The 23,220-nt window shown below is 36.1% G+C and overlaps 2 protein-coding genes across 4 annotated transcripts in view; one reads left to right on the forward strand and one right to left on the reverse strand.

The window, feature by feature from the left end:
* The window catches only part of GABRG3 (gamma-aminobutyric acid type A receptor subunit gamma3), an 804,322-nt gene that overhangs the window by 527,996 nt on the left and 253,106 nt on the right, over nucleotides 1-23,220 (forward strand). The window lies entirely within an intron of this gene.
* Nucleotides 9,139-9,930, reverse strand: LOC123840776 (proteasome subunit alpha type-1-like). Its single transcript, XM_045870544.3, has one exon. The coding sequence runs from the start codon at nucleotides 9,928-9,930 to the stop codon at nucleotides 9,139-9,141; it is 792 nt and encodes a 263-aa protein (XP_045726500.2).

A 23,220-nucleotide genomic window follows, 5' to 3' on the forward strand; every position in this document is an offset into this window, starting at 1 on the left:
CCAATTTTTTTTCTTTTATGAATTTTGATTTTGTGTTGAATCTAAGAACTCTTCAGTTAATTTTAGATCATGAAGATTTTCTATATCTTTATAAAATATTATAGTTTTGTTATACATTTACATCTATGACCCATTTAGAGTTAATATTTGAATTCTATAAGGTATAAGGTTTAAATTAAAGTTCATTTTGGCCTATTGTTTTATGTGCTGGAAAGACTATCAACTCTCTATTAAATTAATTTTGCATCTTTGTAAAAAAAAATGTTGGTTATACTTGTATGAGTCCTGGACTGTCTTTTGTTTCACTGATCTAGAGTTTATCCCTATGCTAACTCCACACTATATTTATCATTGTATTTATATAGTAAGTCTTTAAATTAGGTAATGTGAATTCTGTAACTTTATTCTTTTACAAAATTGTTTTACCTACACTAATTCCTTTTCCTGTACATAGATGATTTTGAAATAGCTTTTCTATAGTTACAAAAAAAAATCTTCAGAATTTTGATAGGAATCTTATGGTGCTAGTGGCTACTCCAAGAATTACAGTATACATCCTTAATTTATCATGGTCTAGCAATGTCAACATTTTACCACTTAAGTGGACTGCAGAAACCTCAGAGGCACTTACATTTCTTTACCTACCCTTCTAACTTTTATGATATGTGTTTTAAATATTTCTACTATGAACATTGAAAACTACATTAAGTGGTGTTATTAATTTTATTAAACCATCAAACATAATCTTTCAAAAAAACTCTAGAGAAGAATAGTGTATTGTAATAACTCAGATATTTATCATTTTTATCACTCTTCTTAATTTTTATGTTCCATATTTCCCTCAGTTGTCATTTCTTTCTGTCTGAATAACTTTCTTTACCAATTATTTTAGAATGGGTCTAATACCAAAAGGTTCTCCTAGTTTTATTTATTTTTTTTTTTAAATTTAAGAATGTCTTTTTTACCTTTATTCTTAAAGGTTATTTTTCCTAGAGCTCAAATTCTAGATTGACAGTTTTCTTTCAGCATCTGGCAAATTTCATGCCATTTTCTTTAGGCTCTCATGATTTCTGATGAAATATTAATCTGAATAGTTATTCCCCTGTAAGTATGTAAGTAATGTCTCATGTCTCTCTGGATACTTTCAAGGTTTTTTGTTTGTTTGTTTTGTTTTTGTTTCTTTGTGTTCTTCTTCTTCTTTTTTTTAATTCCAGAAGTTTGATTATGATGTGTCTGGGTGCAGATTTCTTTGAGTTTATATTTTTTGGAGTCTCTTAGCTTGAATCTGTACATTTCTGTCTTTCACCAATATTGAGAAGTATTCTTCCATTATTACTTCAAACATATTTTTTTCCCACACCACACTTTTCCTTTTCTCCTTCTTGGAGTTTCATAATGCAAATATCAGTTTTCTTGTATATCTCACAGGTCCCTGAGGCTCTGTTCCTATTTTTACAATTGATTTTCTATTTTTGTTTAGATTGGAAAGTTTTTAATCCTATCCTTCTATCTTCAAATCCACTAATTCTTTTCTCTGTCATCTCTGTTCTGCTTTTGAGCCCATCCACTGACTGTTTTATTTTAGTTACTTCATTTTTCAGTTCTAAAATTTTCATTTAGTTCTTTTGTATATCATCTGTTTATTTGCTGAGATTTTCTATTTCCCCATATGCTTAAAGACTGTTTTGAATTATTTGTTAAAGCATTTTTTAAGCACTGCTTTCAAATCCTTATCAGATAAGTACACCACATGTGTTTTCTTGGTTTTGATGTCTGCTGATTATCATTTGTCATTTCAATTGGGATTTCACTTTTCTTGATATGTTGAGTAATTTTGGATTGTATCCTAGACATTTTGAGGATGAAATTATGAGACTTCTGTACCTATTTAAATCTATTATTTTAGCAAAAAATAAATCAGTTGGTTTCCAAATACATATTCTGGCTCACATTTGTGAGCTCTCATTTGAATGTTAATTTTATTTTCAAAGTCTATGCAGCACTATTCTGGCCCACCCTACTTAGTACTACCCAGAGGCCATTTTTAATCACATATTCCATATTCTAGTTCATTTATTAAAGCTTTTCTCTGTTTATTCTGGTTGGTTTCATTCATGCACAACTTGGGTGTGTGCCCAGGACTCAATACACTGCTGTGAAGTTTTTTTTTTTTTTCCAGTTTTATCCTTTTTAGGTGGAGGAGGTTGGAAGCCAACTCTGCTGTTATTTGTTTAGTACACACTGGAGATGCCTGGCAGGTCTCTGTCCCCCAGTGTTGACAGACCCACTGGAGAGTGGGATGAGCAATATCTTTGCTCATAAGAGTGCAGAGTTGGTGGACTTTAGAGTGTTCCACCCCACAATCTCTACAGCACTTTCTGGGCAAGGTGAGAAGTATTGCTATTTTTGTGGCATTCACCTGGAGTAAGGCAGATATAGCCCCCCAAATTTTTATCTTGCAGGTCTACATTCTTCCTTATCTCTTGATTAGAAACAGTGGATTGTGTGTGTGAATGTGTATGTGCATACATGTGAGTGCACATATGTATATTTGTCACTGGCATTTTCAAGTTGAAAATTTCTCAATTTCCCAGGCCAGTGTATACAGGAGATATAAATATAAAATCCCAAGAAACTCACCACCATGTCTTCTCTTTTTAAAAATTATATTTATATTCTAGTTAGTTAACATACAGTGTAATATTGATTTCAGGAGTGGAATTCAGTGATTCATCACTTACATACAACACTCAGTGCTGGTTAAGGTACAACAAGTACCTTAATACCCATCATTTAGCTAGTTCATTCCCCACCCACCTTCCCGCATCACCCCTCTGTTTGTTCTCTATCTTTAAGAGTCTTATGGTCTGTTTCCCTCTCTCTCTTTTTCCCCCTCCCATATGTTCATGTTTTGTCTCTTAAATTCCACATATTAGTGAAATCATATGGTATTTATCTTTCTCCGACTGACTTATTTCACTTAGCATAATACACTCTAGCTCCATCCATGTCATTGCAAATGGCAAGATTTCATTCTTTCTGATGGCTGAGTAATATATATATACACCACCTCTTCTTCATCTATTAATTAGTCAATGGACATTTGGGCTCTCTCCATAGTTTGGCTATTGTTGATAATATGCATCAGGGTGCATATATCATTTTGAATCTGTATTTTTGTATCTTTTGGGTAAATACCTGGTAGTGCAATTGCTGGATTGTAGGGTACTTCTATTTTTAACTTTTTGAGGAACCTCCATGCTGTTCACCAGTGGCTGCACCAGTTTACATTCCCAACAGTGCAAGAGGGTTCCCTTTTCTCCATCCTTGCCAACACTTGTTATTTCTTTTGTTGTTGAGTTTAGCTATTTTGGCAGGTTCACCACCATGTCTTCTCTTGAGTCTCAAAGTCCCTAGCCATTCTAGCTTCTTTATCTCCTTTCAGAGTATTCTGATAGTTGCTTTATACATATTGTCCAGGATTTTGAGTTGTGATCAGCAAGAGAAAAAGGGTGGAGCATGTTTATTTCATCTTTTCTGGACTTTTAAAAATGAGTGTTATTCTGTTGTATGAATATACCAAAATTTGTTTTCTCTTCTTTTGTAAGGAGACAGTTGGGTTGATTTCAGTGTTTTGTGGTTTTTTTGTTTGTTTTTTTTAGTTATGAAAAGCTGTTATAAAAATTCTTGTTTAACTTTCAAATATTTTCATTTTTCTTAGATAAATGGAAGTCATGGTCATAAGAAATCTATTTTTACATGGATGAAAACAATCAAAGAATGCCGGATAATAAGGGTTTTTTTTCTTTGAGTTTTTAGAGTTTCACACCTAATTTAGAGAAAGTAACAGTACTTTTAATAAAACAATGCAGGAGCACCTGGCTTGTTCAGGTGGTAGAGTATGTGACTTTTGATCTCAGGGTTGTAACTCAAGCCCTGTATTGGGTGTAGAGATCACTTAAAAGTAAAATCTTAAAAAAATCAATGCTACTTTTAGTACAAAATGGTTGACTGAACATGACATTAACTTCTCTTTCATTCATAATCCTGCCAAAATTATAGAAAATATATGAAAATAAAATAATTTCATAGCATCACAAAAATTGAAAAAGGGTTTCATTGTTAGAACAGACTATTAAAGAACATATGAAAAATAAAAGTCAATGGAGTATTATACAATAATAAAGATAAATAAACTATGATGACATCCAATAAGGATAACTATAGAGCAATATTATATTTAATGGAAAAATTCTCAGATTATTTACATCATAGATTGTTTACTTAATGGTGACCTTTATAGAAAGTAAAAAAACAACATATGTGTATATATGTATGTGTGTGCATACACACACACACACAGAGGCACTACAACTATATAAAAGGAAATCTGGGGAATAATAAACACTAAGATAATTATTCCACTGTGGGTATGCAAGTGGGTGGGTTTGAGGGAGACTGCCAAGTTAGATGCAGGTGTTATTGAAGTCCTAATTTTTACTTCAGGTGGTAGTTTGTAGGAGCTTATAATACCATTAAAAATATCTAGCTGAATAAATTGATAAAAGGAGACTTTGAATGGACAAATGACCAGTGTATATCATGAAACAAAGATAATGATTCATCCAATTATGCGCTCCCAAGATCCTTAAAAGAAAGACAAAGAGACAGGAAGGTAGGAAGGAGAAGGAAGGAAGGAGAGTTATGACTTGCAACTGAAAGAACCGTGACTTATATAATATCTCTCTTAAACTGCAGTCCTATAAATCAATACCAAAAACCTAAATAAATAAAGTCCACAATGCAATAGGAAGGTGTGCATATAATACAAACAGGAAATTCACACAGAAAAAGAAACACAAATGGTAATTTAACAAAAAATTAGTTGCATATCAATAAAATACAAAATATAAATAAAAATTACAGTGAGTTGTCATTTTAAACTATGAAAGTAGCAACAATTAAACTGTTTGAAAGGGCCCAATGGTGAGTATGAGTGGAATGAGAGAGTTTTAAAATAACATAAATCAATATATCACCTTGAAAGTATCTTGGTATTCAATGCAAGTTTTATTTAAACCTTCAGTCTTTCTTCCAAGTGGGAAAATATTTCCTGTACCACAGAGAACTGATCAGATGCCTATATAAGTTAAAGGCTTATCCGGCCAAATTTTGTGCCAATGCAACCAGTGTTATCTGAGGTCAAATGGATTCAAGATACATGGATTATTTTGATAAATAATGTGTAATATTTGTATGTGTGTACCCTCAGAAAAATGCTGGCCATTGACTACATTTTATTACTCAGCATATATTCTTGAACTTTTAAAGTGATGTCTTCTTGCTTTTAGTCCATCCCACAATTTAATTCTGATTGATAAAATATATACATATGACAGCACCCAATTGTCACACCTACTCAGAGTAAGCTATTTAAATGGTCTGTGCTAAAAAAATTAATTTGGTAAAATGCTTAAGTTTAGTTAAATATTTAGTTAAATATTTGGTTTCCATTTTTCCTTTAACAAATATAGAAAAAATAAAACAATTTTAAAAAGCATGTTGTGGTTTATCCTCCTTTATGGTTAAATTTAAAAGCAGTACAAAATATGCAGGCATAAAACTGCCTCCAGGGTATAAAAAATGTCATGAAGCCAAGGAAATATGCAAATATTATTCAAGAACAAAGAATGTAATCTATCTCACCTCTTATGCTAACTTTTTGTGTGCTAGGAATCTATTAAAGAATGTATAAAAATATAAATGTCAATGTTAAAAGTATAAATTTTTCATGATGCTCCTAGTGAGGTGTTTGCTATTTTTATTGCTTTAGCTTTTTAAAAATCAAATACTCATAGTGGTAAAATCATATAGGAGAAATATTTTTTTAAGATTTTATTTATTTTATTTGATAGCATAAGTAGGCAGAGAGGTAGGCAGAGGGAGAGAGAGAGAGAAGCAGGCTCCTTGCTGAGCAGGGAGCCCGATGCTGGGCTCTATCCCAGGACCCCGGGATCATGACCTGAGTTGAAGGCAGTCACTTAACTGACTGAGCCACCCAGGCACCCCTCATACAGGAGAAATATTGAGCAATAAATACTTTAATGAGTAATGCTTCATAAATAATAGTACCTCAAGTCAATTTTGCTCCTTTGATATGTGACCTCATTAGAAAATTGGAAAACAAACCACTGTTGTTTATTGTTAACATTAGTTGCTCTGTAGAAATTATATTTGACTTCACTAGGAATAGATTATAAACTGTGAACAGCTTGTAATTTCTAAAATACAAGTTAAGAATGGACAAACCAGGAGTGCCTGGGTGGCTCAGTTGGTTAAGCATCCGCCTTTGGCTCAGGTCATGATCTCAGGGTCCTGGGATTGAGCCCCACATCTGGCTCCCTGCTCCCTCCCTCCCTTTCTCTCTCTTTATCTCTTTCAAATAAATAAATAAAATTTTAAAAAAATGGACAAACCAAAAATAAAGTTTGATAGTTATTCTCCTTTGATACAAAAGTAGGGATCCGAAGGGGTACGTGCACCCCGATGTTTATAGCAGCAATGTCCACAATAGCCAAACTGTGGAAAGAGCCAAGATGTCCATCGACAGATGACTGGATAAAGAAGATGTGGTATATACATACAATGGAATATTATGCAGCCATCAAAAGGAATGAGATCTTGCCATTTGCAACGACGTGGATGGAACTGGAGGGTATTATGTTGAGTGAAATAAGTCAAAGAGAGAAAGACATGTATCATATGATCTCACTGATATGAGGAATTCTTAATCGCAGGAAACAAACTAAGTGTTGTTGGAGTGGGGGGTGGGGTGGGAGGGATGGGGTGACTGGGTGATAGACATTGGGGAGGGTATGTGCTCTGGTAAGCGCTGTGAATTGTGCAAGACTGTTGAATCTCAGATCTGTACCTCTGAAACAAATAATGCAATATATGTTAAGAAAAAAAAAAAGAAGAAGAAGAAGAAGGTAGAAGGAGGGGAAGAATGAAGCGGGGGAAATCATAGGGGTAGACGAACCATGAGAGACGATGGACTCTGAAAAACAAACAGGGTTCTAGAGGGGAGGGGGGTGGGAGGATGGGTTAGCCTGGTGGTGGGTATTGAGGAGGGCACGTTCTGCATGGAGCACTGGGTGTTATGCACAAACAATGAATCATGGAACACTTCATCTAAAACTAATGATGTAATGTATGGGGATTAACATAAGAATAAAAAAAAAATTCATACTGATAGTTGTTCTCCTTTGAAGCACTGGACTTCAAACTGTTAACTGTTGACATGATTTTATTTGTTTTACTGTGATAACCATGAACCTATTAGATTAGTATTTAGCAGCATGGTACACCCCAGAGTGTCAGTAAGCCCAAGCACCCAAAATACAAATATAGTTCACGGACTGAAGTGGATTCATTCATCCATTCATCCCTCCTCATGGCCCCCATTCTGTCACCTCATCCTAGTGACCCTGGGGAACATGGTATGTTGTCTGCACTTATGTCCCTGCTCATTTCTATGGGTGTCCCACAATGAGTCAGATAAGAACTAGAGATCCATTCCATCTTTTGTCATCTAGCTAAACCAAGAAGGAAGGCTAATGAAATCCTTTGTTAGGTCTTTATGGTCTGTCTGGAGATTTTCTCACCAGTTCTGGAAAGTCTATGGCATTCTGATCAAAGGATGCAATTAGACATCCCTCAGGTAGAAAACAGCACCTAATGCAGGCCGGGAACCAAATATTCACATAACTTCCCAGAAGACCTTGTAAAGAAAAAAAAATAGCCCCTGTTTTCATGCCCACAGGAATTGTTTTAAAATCTTGTTTAAAACATGCTGACACAATCTCAGTCCATATTTGGCAATGTTATTCATTAACCATGTAACTAGACCAGAATGAATCCAGGGAAGGAAAAAGCAAAGGGCAAGACATTGTCCAGGTTTTTGCTCCACATAACCACATAAGGTTAGATGAAAATAACTTGCTGAAATCTGGTTTAAGGAGCTAATTCACAATTCCAGTACATACACTGTGACATGCATCATTGCCAGGAATGGCCAGCAATCCCTGCACCAACGGATGAAAGATTACTCCAAACTTCAAGTTGTTATTTGAGCTTCATGTTCAGTAAATTTGGGAAATGCTTTACTTGGTTTTGATTTCTTGGCTTTATTTTTATTAAAAACCAACATCATGGATGAGAGCCACAAATCTGTTAGATAAGGAAGATTCTTAAGAAAGAAACACTGTGGCTTCTTGCAACGTATATCAATTATGAACATGGACAATTTGGAGCAACCAAACATTTACCTGCTCACTTGGCCTTTTGTCATTGATCTGGTGATGTCTTTCACATGCAAACTAAAGAAAAGCTTGAGAAAGAAGTTTTATTTACTCAGAGAAAGATAACTATGTGAATATCATATTAAATAATGTCAATGTTTTCCTCCAAAATTTTCTCTGGAACTTGGCAGTTTTTCTTGGAAGCTTCTATGGTTATTTTAGATATGTGAAACATTTTCTAAGGGAAATAGAATGTTTACTTTTTTTCAATGTACTTAGTAGAATATATTCAGTCAATGGAGCATAGAAACCCTGTGTAAAGTCTCATATTTTTATTTAGAGAGGTATATGCTAAAATAGAAAGAGAGAAAAAGCCAGGAAATCAAGAACTGCAAATAAAATGAAAGGATGGTGAATGTTATTCCTCTGCCTCTGCTCCCAATGTTAGTGGAGGTAATAACTCAAAACAAACCACCAACAACAAAATGATGGTGATCAAACTATTTTTTTTTAATGTACTGGGAGTTATGTGTGCTTGTCCTTTACATTCAAAATTAAAACTATTTTTTTTCAGGTGAAACAATTTTATTTCACAGTTGTCTTTAAAACCACAAAGACACTATGTTCATCATATAAAAACATCAGTACAGATACCTATACTTTCTAGAAAATGATTATATAGATGCTCTCAAAGAAAAATGCACACCATTATATGGTTTCAAACAAGTTGCTAGGGAAAAACACATCTGGACTGATTCCTACGTATAGATTATTATCATCAGTACATGTTTCTGCATTCTTACAGGTTTGATAATAAACATACAGACTGGCTTGTAACTTAATGTTCCATCGGTTCATCAGCCTTTTCTGCAGGTTCATCAGCAGGTTGAGCAGGCTGTGCCTTTCTCTGCAGTCTTTCTTCAAGACCTTCCAGGAATGGAGATACATCATCATCATCATAAATCGTAAACTCCAAGTCTTTACCAACAATTCCAATGGAAACATTCTGTGTAGTTAGGTCCTGTTCTGCAGGAAGTATCTCTGGTAAGGCACGCAGACCATGTTTAACCAGTTCATTCAAACTGCACTCCATAAACCCAGACATATGTCTCTCCAAGTAAGTACGAGCTGATTGAGAACAGGCTCCAATGGACATGGCTCTACAGTCAAAATAGTTGGCAGATGGACAGGTTTTGAAAATGTGAGGGCCGATATCATCATAACTAGCAATAAGCAGCCCAACACCATATGGTCTCCGGCCATATCGTTGTGTTGGTATCTGGATCTTGCTTCCAATTAGAGATACAAGATGAGACACAGGAATAGGTCTGTCAAATACAAATCTGGAATTCAAACACTCTTGGTGCATAAAATTACATAACAGTCTAACATCAGCAGTAAGTCCCGCAATTGAGATACCAATATGGTTGTCAACATGGATAATTTTTTTCTGATGAGCTGCAAGCTCTGAGTGTGCTCTCTTCAATGCAACCAACACTGCATGGGTTTCTGATTTCAGACCAGCTGTGGCTGAACCTTGCTTGACAGCTTCCATTGCGTACTCAATTTGATGAATCCTGCCCTGAGGGCTCCAAACAATGACATCATTGTCATACTGGTTGCAAAACATGGTTCTGGCGTGGATCTGCCTGCAGCCTCCTGCAGAAGTGGGGGTTCAGGAGGCTCAAAATTAAAACTATTTTTTATTTTGAATGAAAAAAATACCCTAATTTAATTTATTCCCATGTTATTTCATACATTTAATGAGCATTCTAGAGGAAGTGCATTAAAGAGTTATCTTAGTGATAGTATTTATCAAAGAAATGTTGAATAATATCTCCAATTTGAATGACATATGAACATAGAGAAAGTATGTAAAACTGTATGTGTAGTTCATATATCTCCATCCATATATTTTTATTTTTGGACACTGGTCTTCCAAAATGACAATATAATTCACATTTTACATGAACACTTGCCACATGCCTGGTACTAAAAATGGAATACATTCTTTTTCCTCCAGAAATTTACATGTTAGCCAGACAATGCAAAGATCATGAAAAAAAATAAATAGCAGAGTATCCATGCCCTCAACCTCCATTAGATTTTTATGTGGATATGTCAGAAGAACTGCATTCTAAATTTGGTTCAAGGAATCTGGTCAGAATTTTCTTGAGGTGGTCCAAAAGTCTTCAATTAATGTATCCCCTGTAGCCATCAGTTTTCTCAATGTGTATGACTCCCAAGAAAGTATCTCTGATATCCTGCCGAAAGAGCCAAAGTAATTTCTATTTTTCCTCCAGCAAGTTTTCTGGTTTTATTAAATATAAAATAGTCCCCTTAATTTCCTAGTGCTATTGCAGATTTCATTTCCTTCTATTGAATTCTTTGCTTTGTAAGCTGTGACTTTTATGTACTATAGACTCAGATGCTCTCCACTGTTTCAGTCACTTTTGAGCAGCAAGTACTTAATTGGTGAATTAACTGTTTTTGACTCTAAGGACCATGTTTAGTATAACAGGGGGAGTATGCACATGAATTGTTTCTCTGTAGTTTAGAATAGTTGATTTTTCCCTAAATTCAATACCAGGAGTTTCCCAAGTTTCTAGGAAATGGAGCCAGATGCATGTATTCTTGAGAATATCACCCAAATTTGGGTGCTGAGGATACACAGTGTTCATGAGAGATACTAAGAGGAAAGGATGCTGGCCTCCATGTTAGAAATATCAGTGATTTGAGAAATAGGCAGGTCTTTAAAGGAAATGATATCTGGGAAAGTGAACTGGCATGGAGAATTTTGTCCCTGACAACCATATCGCGTGGGAATGCAATGTGGAAGCTGTGATGCTGGGCAGCAAACTCTCCCAGGCAGATGATACCACTGCAATATGATCTTTTCTCCTGAATTCCTGGGATCTGTGGAGTTGGAGGAAGGCATGAGAAGGACTAAAGAACAAATCACCTGAGGGGTTAGACACAAATTTTACATGTTTAAATACGTATTTTGAGGTTTAAATACATAGTTTAAGTTTGTAACCGTCTGTGGGTATTTTTTGTCAATGGAAAAAAAAAAAGGTAGTGGGTTTCCACCCATAAAATGTCTGAAATAGGGCGCCTGGGTGGCTCAGTTGGTTAAGCAACTGCCTTCAGCTCAGGTCATGATCCCAGGGTCCTGGGATCAAGTCCCACATCGGGCTCCCTGCTCTGCGGGTGGCCTGCTTCTCCCTCTCCCACTCCCCCTGCTGGTGTTCCCTCTCTCTCTGTGTCTCTCTCTGTCAAATAAATAAATAAAATCTTAAAAAAAATGTCTGAAATAAAAATTATAAGATGACTTTTCTTGCTGGAATCACAATATTAGTTTTACAGGGAATACTGTTTGACCATGCCTGTTTAGCTCTGGAGAAATTTTGCTTTATTGTGTAGCAAACAACAACAATAAAACAAAGAAACAAAAAATAATACATCATTAAATAAGAAGAATTAATGTAAATTAATATTTGAAGGCATTATTTTCTGCATATATGATTATCATTCTCAAAATTTAAAGAGAGACAAACCTATATTTGTTGAGATATAAAAATAACAAAGAGACAGAGAGAAGCTCATGCTTAGGCATGAGAATACAATACTGTGCTAGACTGAAATTTTACTGACTCATGTTCATTAACCATACTTCCAGAGCTTTACCAATGCAGGAGTTCTATTGAAAGCATTTAAGTTTCCTTTGTTTGGAACTAACATTCATTTGAACAATCCAAATTTTAGGTTCCCTTTCACTGGCTCTAATCTTATCACATGAAGCAGAAAAACAGGGATCTAAAGGGGAAAACTAGTTTATCACTACTGATACTTAATTATGAAATATTTTGGTTTTCTCAACTGAGAAAATGAGCTATGCACAGGAAATGAGATTTTCTGGGGGATATTGGAAATACAAATAGACCCACAGTTGGATGGCTCAACCATTGTAGAAAATTGTTTGATGCTATCTCCTAAGCTTAAATATATACCTATTCTATGACCTGGGAATCCCACTCCTAGCATATACTCAAGAGAAAAGAGTGCCCACAAAGAATATTAAAAAATATTCCCTTCAGCTTGATTCAAAGTTCCAAACACCCATCTACAGAAGAATGGACAAACAGTAGTACCTTCATACAAATAAATGCTCCTCCGCAATAAAACGTGGAATATTGATAAAGTAACATGATGAAACTCTCAGACATTAAAAAGCCAGACACACACAAAAAATGTATACTGATTCTAATTATATGAAATTCAAGAACAAGAGAAAACAATGTATAACAGTGAAGGCAGTATTCCCTAGGACTATGTGCTAGGTAGCATACAATATTTTTTAATTTTTTTTTATTCTTATACTATCCCTAAACATTGCATCATTAGTTTTAGATGTAGTGTTCCATGATTCATTGTTTGTGCATAACACCCAGTGCTCCATGCAGAATGTGCCCTCCTCAATAACCAGCGAGGATGGGTCCACGCTAACCCATCCTCCCACTCCCCTCCCCTCTGGAAACCTCAGTTTGTTTTTCAGAGTCCATCGTCTCTCATGGTTCGTCTATCCCTCTGATTTCCCCCCATTCATTCTTCCCCTCCCGCTACCTTCTTCTTCTTCTTCTTCTTTTTTTTTTTCTTAACATATATTGCATTATTTGTTTCAGAGGTACAGATCTGAGATTCAACAGTCTTGCACAATTCACAGCGCTTACCAGAGCACATACCCTCCCCAGTGTCTATCACCCAGTCAGCCCATCCCTCCCACCCCACCCCCCACTCCAGCAACGCTCAGTTTGTTTCCTGTGATTAAGAATTCCTCATATCAGTGAGATCATATGATACATGTCTTTCTCTCTTTGACTTATTTTGCTCAACATAATACCCTCCAGTTCCATCCACGTCGTTGCAAATGACAAGATCTCATTCCTTTTGATGGCTGCATAATATTCCATTGTATATATATACCACCTCTTCTTTATCCATTCGTCTGTCGATGGACATCTTGGCTCTTTCCACAGTTTGGCTATTGTGGACATTGCTGCTATAAACATTGGGGTGCACGTACCCCTTCGGATCCCTACTTTTGTATCTTTGGGGTAAATACCCAGTAGTGCAATTGCTGGATCATACAGTAGCTCTATTTTCAACTTTTTGAGGAACCTCCATACTGTTTTCCAGAGTAGCTACACCAGCTTGCATTCCCACCAACAGTGTAGGAGGGTTCCCCTTTCTCCAAATCCCCTCCAACTTCTCTCGTTTCCTGACTTGTTAATTTTACCCATTCTGACTGGTGTGAGGTGACATCTCATTGAGGTTTTGATTTGGATTTCCCTGATGCCAAGCGATGTTGAGCACGTTTTCATGTGTCTGTTGGCCATTTAGATGTCTTCTTTGGAAAAATGTTTGTTCATATCTTTTGCCCATTTCTTGATTGGATTATTTGTACATTGGTGTTGACTTTAAGAAGTTCTTTCTAGATTTTGGATACTAGCCCTTTCTCTGATATATCATTTGCAAATATCTTCTCCCATTAGGTCGGTTGTCTTTTGGTTTTGTTGACTGTTTCCTTTGCTTTGCAAAAGCTTTTTATCTTGATGAAGTTCCAATAGTTCATTTTTGCCCTTGCTTCCCTTGCCTTTGGTGATGTTTCTAGGAAGAAGTTGCTGTGGCAAAGGTCCAAGAGGCTGCTACCTGTGTTCTCCTTTAGGATTTTGATGGACTCCTGTCTCACATTGAGGTCTTTCAACAATCTGGAGTCTATTTTTGTGTGCAGTGTAAGGAAATGGTCCAGTTTCATTCTTCTACATGTGGCTGTCCAATTTTTCCAACACCATTTGTTGAAGAGACTGTCTTTTTTCCATTGGACATTCTTTCCTGCTTTGTCGAAGATGAGTTGACCATAGAGTTGAGGGTCCATTTCTGGTCTCTCTATTCTGTTCCATTGATCTATGTGTCTGTTTTTGTGCCAGTACCATACTGTCTTGATGATGACAGCTTTGTAATAGAGCTGAAAGTCCGGAATTGTGATGCCACCAGCTTTGCTTTTCTTTTTCAACATTCCTCTGGCTATGAGGGGTCTTTTCTGGTTCCATACAAATTTCAGGATTATTTGTTCCATTTCTTTGAAAAAAGTAGATGGTACTTTGATGGGGATTACATTGAATGTGTAGATTGCTCTAGGTAGCATTGACATCTTCACAATATTTGTTCTTCTAATCCATGAGCATGGAACGTTTTTCCATTTCTTTGTGTCTTCCTCAATTTCTTTCATGAGTATTTTATAGTTTTCTGAGTACAGATCCTTTGCCTCTTTGGTTAGATTTCTTCCTAGGTATCTTATGGTTTTGGATGCTATTGTAAATGGGATTGACTCCTTCATTTCTCTTTCTTCTGTCTTGTTGTTGCTGTATAGGAATGCCACTGATTTCTGTGCATTAATTTTATATCCTGCCACTTGACTGAATTCCTGTATGAGTTCTAGCAGTTTTGGGGTGGAGTCTTTGGGGTTTTCCACATAAAGTATCATATCATCTGCACTGAGTGAGAGTTTGACTTCTTCTTTGATGATTTGGATGCCTTCAATTTCTTTTTGTTGTCTGATTGCTGTGGCTAGGACTTCTAATAATATGTTGAATAGCAGTGGTGATAGTGGACATCCCTGCTGCATTCCTGACCTTAGGGGGAAAGCTCTCAGTTTTCCCCATTGAGAATGATATTTGCTGTGGGTTTTTCATAGATGGCTTTTATGATATTGAGGTATGTACCCTCTATGCCTATACTCTGAAGAGTTTTGATCAAGAAAGGATGCTGTACTTTGTCAAAAGCTTTTTCTGCATCTATTGAGAGGATCATAAGATTCTTGTTCTTTCTTTTGTTAATGTATTGTATCACGTTGATTGATTTGCAGATGTTGAACCAACCTTGCAGCCCAGGGATAAATCCCACTTGGTTGTGGTGAATAATCCTTTTAATGTACTGTTGAATCCTATTGGCTAGTATTTTGGTGAGAATTTTTGCATCCATCTTCATCAGGGATATTGGCCTGTAATTCTCCTTTTGGATGGGGTCTTTGTCTGGTTTTGGGATGAAGGTAATGCTGGCCTCATAAAATGAGTTTGGAAGTTTTCCTTCCGTTTCTATTTTTTGGAACAGTTTCAGAAGAATAGGTATTAATTCTTCTTGAAATGTTTGGTAGAATTCTCCTGGGAAGCCATCTGGCCGTGGGCTTTTGTTTGTTGGGAGATTTTTGATGACTGCTTCAATTTCCTTGTGGTTATAGGTCTGTTCAGGTTTTCTATTTCTACCTGGTTCAGTTTTGGTAGTTGATCCATCTCTAGGAATGCATCCATTTCTTCCAGGTTATCTAATTTGCTGGCATAGAGTTGCTCATAATATGTTCTTATGATTGTTTGTATTTCTTTCGTGTTGGTTGTGATCTTTCCTCTTTCATTCATGATTTTGTTGATTTGGGTCATTTCTCTTTTCTTTTGATACGTCTGGCCAGGGGTTTATCAATCTTGTTAATTCTTTCAAAGAACCAGCTCCTAGTTTCGTTGATCTGTTCTACTGTTCTTTTAGTTTCTATTTCATTGATTTCTGCTCTGATCTTTATTATTTCTCTTCTCCTGTTGGGTTTAGGTTTTATTTGCTGTTCTTTTTCCAGCTCCTTTAGGTATAGGGTTAGGTTGTGTGCTTGAGACCTTTCTTGTTTCTTGAGAAAGGCTTGTATTGCTATATACTTTCCTCTTAGGACTGCCTTTGCTGCATCCCAAAGATTTTGAATAGTTGTGTTTTCATTTTCATTGGTTTCCATGAATTTTTAAAATTCTTCTTTAATTTCCTGGTTGACCCATTCATTCTTCAGTAGGATGCTCTTTAGCCTCCATGTATTTGAGTTCTTTCTGACTTTCCTCTTGTGATTGAGTTCTAGTTTCAAAGCATTGTGGTCTGAAAATGGGCAGGGAATGATCCTAATCTTTTGGTACCAGTTGAGACCTGATTTATGACCTAGGATGTGATCTATTCTGGAGAATATTCCATGGGCACTAGAGAAGAATGTGTATTCTGTTGCTTTAGGATGGAATGTTCTGAATATGTCTGTGAAGTCCATTTGGTCCAGTGTGTCATTTAAAGTCTTTATTTCCTTGTTGATCTTTTGCTTAGACGATCTGTCCATTTCAGTGAGGGGGATGTTAAAGTCCCCCACTATTATTGTATTGTTGTCGATGTGTTTCTTTGCTTTTGTTATTAATTGCCTTATATAATTGGCTGCTCCCATGTTAGGGGCATAGATATTTACAAGTGTTAGATCTTCTTGATGGATGGACCCTTTAAGTAGGATATAGTGTCCTTCCTCATCTCTTATTACAGTCTTTGGTTTAAAATCTAATTTGTCTGATATAAGGATTGCTACCCCAGCTTTCTTTTGGTGTCCATTAGCATGGTAAATGGTTTTCCACCCCCTCAATTTCAATCTGTGGGTGTCTTGGGTCTAAAATGAGTCTCTTGCAGACAGCATATCGATGGGTCTTGTTTTTTAATCCAATCTGATAGCCTGTGTCTTTTGATTGGGGCATTTAGCCCATTTACATTCAGGGTAACTATTGAAAGATAGGAATTTAGTGCCATTGTATTGCCTGTAAGGTGACTGTTACCGTATATTGTCTGTGTTCCTTTCTGGTCTATGTTGCTTTTAGGGTCTCTCTTTGCTTAGAGGACCCCTTTCAAGGTTTCTTGTAGGGCTGGTTTTGTGTTTGCAAATTCCTTTAGTTTTTGTTTTTCCTGGAAGCTTTCTATCTCTCCTTCAATTTTCAATGACAGCCTAGCTGGATAGAGTATTCTTGGCTGCATATTTTTCTCATTTAGTGCTCTGAATATATCCTGCCAGTCCTTTCTGGCCTGCCAGGTCTCTGTGGATAGGTCTGTTGCCAATCTAATGTTTCTACCATTGGAGGTTACAGATCTCTTCTCCCGAGCTGCTTTCAGGATTTTCTCTTTGTCTATGAGACTCGTAAGTTTTACTATTAGATGTCGGGGTGTTGACCTATTTTTATCGATTTTGTGGGGGGTTCTCTGTGCCTCCTGGATTTTGATGCCTATTTCCTTCCCCAAATTAGGGAAGTTCTCTGCTATAATTTGCTCCATTATACCTTCTGCCCCTCTCTCTCTTTCTTCTTCTTCTGGGATCCCAATTATTCTAATGTTGTTTCATCTTATGGTGTCGCTTATCTCTCAAATTCTGCCCTCGTGATTCAGTAATTGTTTATCTCTTTTTTTCTCAGCTTCTTTATTTTCCAGCATTTGGTCTTCTATATCACTGATTCTCTCTTCTGCCTCATTTATCCTAGCAGTTAGTGCTCCCATATTTGATTGCACCTCATTAATAGCCTTTTTGATTTCTACTTGGTTAGATTTTAGTTCTTTTACTTCTCCAGAAAGAGTTTCTCTAATAACTTCCATATTTTTTTCAAGCCCAGCTAGTATCTTTAAAGTGATGATTCTGAACTCTAGATCTGACATCGTACCAATGTCTGTATTGAGTAGGTTCCTGGCAGTCGTTACTACCTCTTGTTCTTTTTGTTGAGGTGATTTTTTCCGTCTTGTCATTTTGTGCAGAGGAGAATAGATTAATGAGAGAACAAAATGCTAGCAGAGTAACAACGTCCCCAGAAAATATACTCTAAACAAATCAGAAAAGACCTGAAGCAGTGGGAAAAGAAAGGGAAAGAGAGAAAAAAGAAAAAGAAAAAAAAGGAAAAGAAAAAGATAAAGATAAAAACAAACAAAAACAGAACAAAACAAAACAACAACAACAAAAAAACAGATTGTGATCAAATATGATCAGGCTGGTATATAGATCAGTGCCACACACTAGATTTTGGGTGTATTTTGGTCTGTTAGAAGAAAGTGCCTCCCAAAATTTTACAGAAAGAAAAAGTTATATATATCCAAAAATAAGGGTCGATATGATGAAGGGATGGAATATGACTGTAAAGATGGAAATTAGAAAAAAAAAATTTTTTAGAAAAAATTTTATAGAAGGAATTGATAAGAAGTTGTTTGAAAAAAGAAAGAGGATTTAAAAAAAGAAAAAAGAAAAAAAAGGGAGAGAATGTGATCAGGCTGGGGAGTAGAAAAAAACCATATACTAGAGATTTAGGGTATATTTTGATCTGTTAGAAGAAACTATCTCAAATTTTTAAAGAGAGAACAACTTATATATATATGCCAAAAATACGGGTAACTACTATGAAGGGATAGAATATAGGGACTCTAAAAATGAAAAATAAAAATGTTTTTTAAAAAAGGGTTTGATAAGATGTTGGTTGAAAAAGGGAAAAAGAATAATTTAAAAAAAAAGAAAAAAAGACAGTTAAAAAAAATTAACTTTGAAAGACTAAAGAATCATGGTAAAAAAGCCATGAATTCTATGTGTAGTATTCCCCTAGCACTGGAGTTCTGCCGTTCTCATTGATTCGTAAACTTGGTCTTGGCTGGCTGTTCTCGCTGATCTTCTGGGGAGGGGCCTGTTGCCGTGGTTTCCAAATGTCTTTGCAGGAGGCAGAATTGCCCCGCCTTGCCTGGGCAAGTAATCTGCTTGGGTTTGCTCTCCAGAGCTTTTGTTCCCTGCGAGCTTTCCGTACATCTTTGGAGGCGGAGAGTGAAAATGGCGGCCTCCCAATCTCTGCCATGGAGGAGCCGAGAACTTGGGGCCCTGCTCCTCAATGAGCCCCCAGATAAAAGCAGTCAGTCACTCCCGTCTCCCCGGTCTCCAGCCGCACTCCGTGCTCACCCGGCCTGTGACCGCGCGTTTCTTTCTCCGACACTCGACCCCGTGTGGAGTCTCCAAACCCAGCAGATCACTGTGGTGCGCTCCTGCACCACTCCTCCTGGGGGAGGAAGGTGAGTCTCCCTGGATCTGCTGCTTGTTGGGTCCCTGCTGGAGGAGCAGTGGCCCGACTGTGCCGCGGATCACAGTTTATGGCAACCCTGAGCTGAGAGCCTGCCCCTCAACTCTGTCTCTGCAGCCAGCTTCCCCACTCCAATTCCCGGGAGCTCTGCTGCACTCAGGTACCCCCAGTCTTTCTGTGACCCCGAGGGTCCTGAGACTACACTGTCCCACGAGGGTTCCACCCCCAGCTTAGCCACTGGAGTGACGTCCCTCAGCGGAGCCGACTTAAAGTTCCAATTTTGTGGTCCGCGGCTCTATCACTTGCCAGAAGCGGCTGACGGAGGCCCCTCCCCTGCCATCTATCCTCCCAAATATCGCCTCAGATTCACTTCTCCTCACGTCCTACCTTCCAGAAAGCGGTCGCTTTTCTGTTCAGAGAGTTGCTGCTATTCTTTTCTTCAATCTCCTGTTGAGTTTGTAGGTGTTCAGAATGGTTTGATCCCTATCCAGCTGAATTCCTGAGAGGAGACGAAATCCAGGTCTCCTACTCCTCTGCCATCTTGCTCCATCCCGGTAGCATACAATTTTGATTTCAGGAAAGTTTTTTGTTTCAATAAAATGTGAACACACCAAGTGATTAGGATTTTCCTGTTTATCCCCCATCACAATATGAATATTTAAAATTTCTATTATTGTTTAAATTCTAAAAAGCTAACCACAGGGTTGACTTTCTCTAAGATTTTTTGTAACTCTGACTTCAACTCCTTTTAATTTTTGTAACTCTGACTTCAACTACTTAAAATAGCTGTTTAAACACTGCTATGCAAGTGAATTTCCCATGTAATGCTTCATAAGAATTATATAAAATTTCATTTATGGTAAGGAAGTAATTTGCCAAGTTCATTTTTTCTCAGATGCCAATTTTGTGGTTCTCAAAAAAAAATAGCTTGTAAATATCATGAATTGAAAGCTGAGTTTTTATCCAACCATAGAGCAAAGCTCCCACACAAAAGAATTTGTTTTAATAACTGTTTCTTAAAACCTTTGGTAATGTTTTCTAAGCACAGCAATATTGACTGACAAAGAAATGCACTTTGATTTGTTACCAAATAGTTTTCTAGATATTATATCTGCTGTTTTTACAGAAGCAGAAAGAATAAGTTTTCAAAAACCAGTTGAACATTTTTTATTCTGTGAGAAACCTTTATAGCATATAAGCATAGTCTGGATTCCTAGGGCTTTTCCTTTCCTAATGCTGCCTACTAGAAGAAGGATGATTTTTAACATACACCACATGATAGCTATCTTTTCGTGTTTTCTTGAAAGAAAAATTCAACTGAAGTCAAGAATTATGGAGTGGCAAATGAAGAGCCAGGTATTAACAAAGCAAAAACTGAAACCATATTGGATTCACTAGAAGTATTCATTAAAAGAAAATATGAGTGAGTGCCTTAGTACATTTTTTAACGTTGAAAAAAATTATATTGAACTATAACATACATACAGTAGAGGGACAAGTTGATGAATTTTCACATACATGCTCACCCATGTAACCACCACTCAGATCAACATATAAAACCCTCTAGAACTCCAGAAGTCTCCCTCGTGCCCTTTCTAGTCAATCCCATTACATATCAAACGTCAAACAGAGCTAACATGGCATTTTGAATTCTTTCTCCATTGATTACTTTTACCTCTTTTTGAAGTTCTTATAAGTTGTGCCATTTTGTATGTAATCTTTTTTGATACTTTCATTTATCATTTTGTAAGATTCATCCATGTGTGTACAAGTAGTTCATTCTTTTTATTACTGAATAATATTCCAGTGTCTAAGTATACCATAATATTTTAATTCATTGTATTTTTAGTGTGCAATGGATTATTTCAAGTTATGGGTATTACCAATAAACTATACCACAGTTTTGAATATATATATCACCAGAAATATATATTCAATACTGTGGTATAGTTTATTGGTTATATATATATATATAATTTCTACTGGGTAAACAATTAGTAGGGTGGGGTGGTGAGCTTCTGTCTCTGGAATGATGGAATAGTGAGGTAGCCCTGCTGATAGCTTGATTTCAGCCTAGTGAGACCAATGTGACTTTTGACCTACAGAACTGTAAGTTAATAAATTTTCATGATTGGATTATAGTTAGGGTTTCAACCTGTTTCAATCTATCTGTATTATTCAATCTAAAATGCACCTTGTACAGAAAGTGAATTGTTGGATCTTTTTTTCTCTTCAATTTATTCTGTCAATATTTGCCTTTCAATTGAATATTTAGTGATTTTACATGTAATGTAATTACTAATGAGGTAGGATTTACAACTGACATTTTCTATTTGTTTTTTATGTGTCTAATGTCTTTTTTGTTCCTTTATTTCTCCACTTCTGCCATCTTTTGTGTTAAATATACATTTTCTAGTGTACCACTTTAATTTCCTTTTTTTGATTACTAAATATTATGTTCCTAGTGTTTTCCCTAGAGATTACAATTAGCATCTCAACTTAAAACAATCTAGTTTAAGTTAATACTGATTTAATTTTAATAGTTTACAGAAAATTTGTTTTAAAGTTTTTTATAATATGTGACATCTTCCTCTTCCCCTCATTGTTATTGTCATTATCCTATAAATTACATTTTTTACATCATATGCATTGTATTTCAAATCATATGGGAGTGGAAAGCTTTTATAAAAATACATTGATGCTTTTATTCATTATGTTATGCTCATTATAAGTATAGCCACCATCGGTTACCACACAATACTATTACAATATCATTGATTATATTCTTTGTGCTGTGTCTTTTATTTTTTTTATTTTTTTTTGTGCTGTGTCTTTTATTACCATGACTTATTCATTCCATAACTGGAAGCCTGTATACTTAAATTTTTAAAAATAATAAATAAATAAAATTATAATTAAAATTTGAAAAAAAGTACATTGATACTATTTTTTACATTTGCTTATGTGGTTACATTTACCTTGACTCTTTGTGTGGCTTATTTGTCTTGCCTCTTCATTTCAACTGGAAGGCCCTTTAGAATTTCTTGTAGGGGTAGTATGCTAAAAACTGATTCTCTCAATTTTTTAAATCTAGGAATGTCTTAGTTCTTTCTTAAATTTTGAAGTATAATTTTGCTGAATGTGGAATTATTGGTTGACAACCTATTTCCTATGGCAACCTATTTCACTGCTGTCTGACCTCCATTCATTTTCCTGAGAAGCCATCTTTTCTCTTACTGATGATCCCTTTTACGTGGTAAGATATTTTTCCCTTGAGGGGCGCCTGGGTGGCTCAGTCGTTAAAGCGTCTGCCTTTGGCTCAGGTCATGGTCCCAGGGTCCTGGGATCGTGCCCTGCATCGAGCCCTGCGTCGGGCTCCCTGCTCGACGGGGAGCCTGCTTCTCCCTCTCCCACTCCTCCTGCTTATGTTCCCTCTCTCACTGTGTCTCTCTCTGTCAAATAAATAAATAAAATCTTTTTAAAAAAAGATAGTTTTTCCTTGATTTCAAGATTATCCTTTTGTTTTTGTCTTTTGTCCGTTTGACTATGATGTTTAGGTGTGTGGAACTCATGGAATTTATTCTACTTGGAATTTATTGAGATTCTTGGATATGTAGATTAATGTTTGACATTATATTTGGGGAATTTGAAGAAATTATTTTTTAAGTTAGCTTTTCATCTCTCTCTCCTCTCCCTCTAGGCCTCTCATTATGCATGTCAATACACTTGATGGCATCTGAACCAAAGCTCTGTTCATTTTTCTACATTCTCTCTCTTTTTTGGTTCCTCAGACTGAATAAACTGACCTATTTTAAATTTTCCTTGTTCTTTCTTTTGCCAGTTCATATCTCTGTTGATCCCCTTTTGTGTATTTTTTATTTCACTTATTGTACTTTTCAATCCTATGATGTTTATTTAGTTCTTCTGTATAATTTCTATCTCTTTTCTGCTATTATATATTTGGTGAAATCTAAGGACTTGTAGATATTAAT

The sequence above is a fragment of the Mirounga angustirostris genome, unplaced genomic scaffold (genome assembly GCF_029215605.1).
Source record: "Mirounga angustirostris isolate CCGP_5_RB_7025 unplaced genomic scaffold, mMirAng1.0.hap1 SCAF_9, whole genome shotgun sequence".
In the NCBI taxonomy this organism is placed as follows: Eukaryota; Metazoa; Chordata; class Mammalia; order Carnivora; family Phocidae; genus Mirounga; species Mirounga angustirostris.

Bases quoted from the DNA above. Each gene is read 5' to 3' on its own strand.
- LOC123840776 (XM_045870544.3), bottom strand. From the start codon at position 9,930: ATGTTTTGCAACCAGTATGACAATGATGTCATTGTTTGGAGCCCTCAG.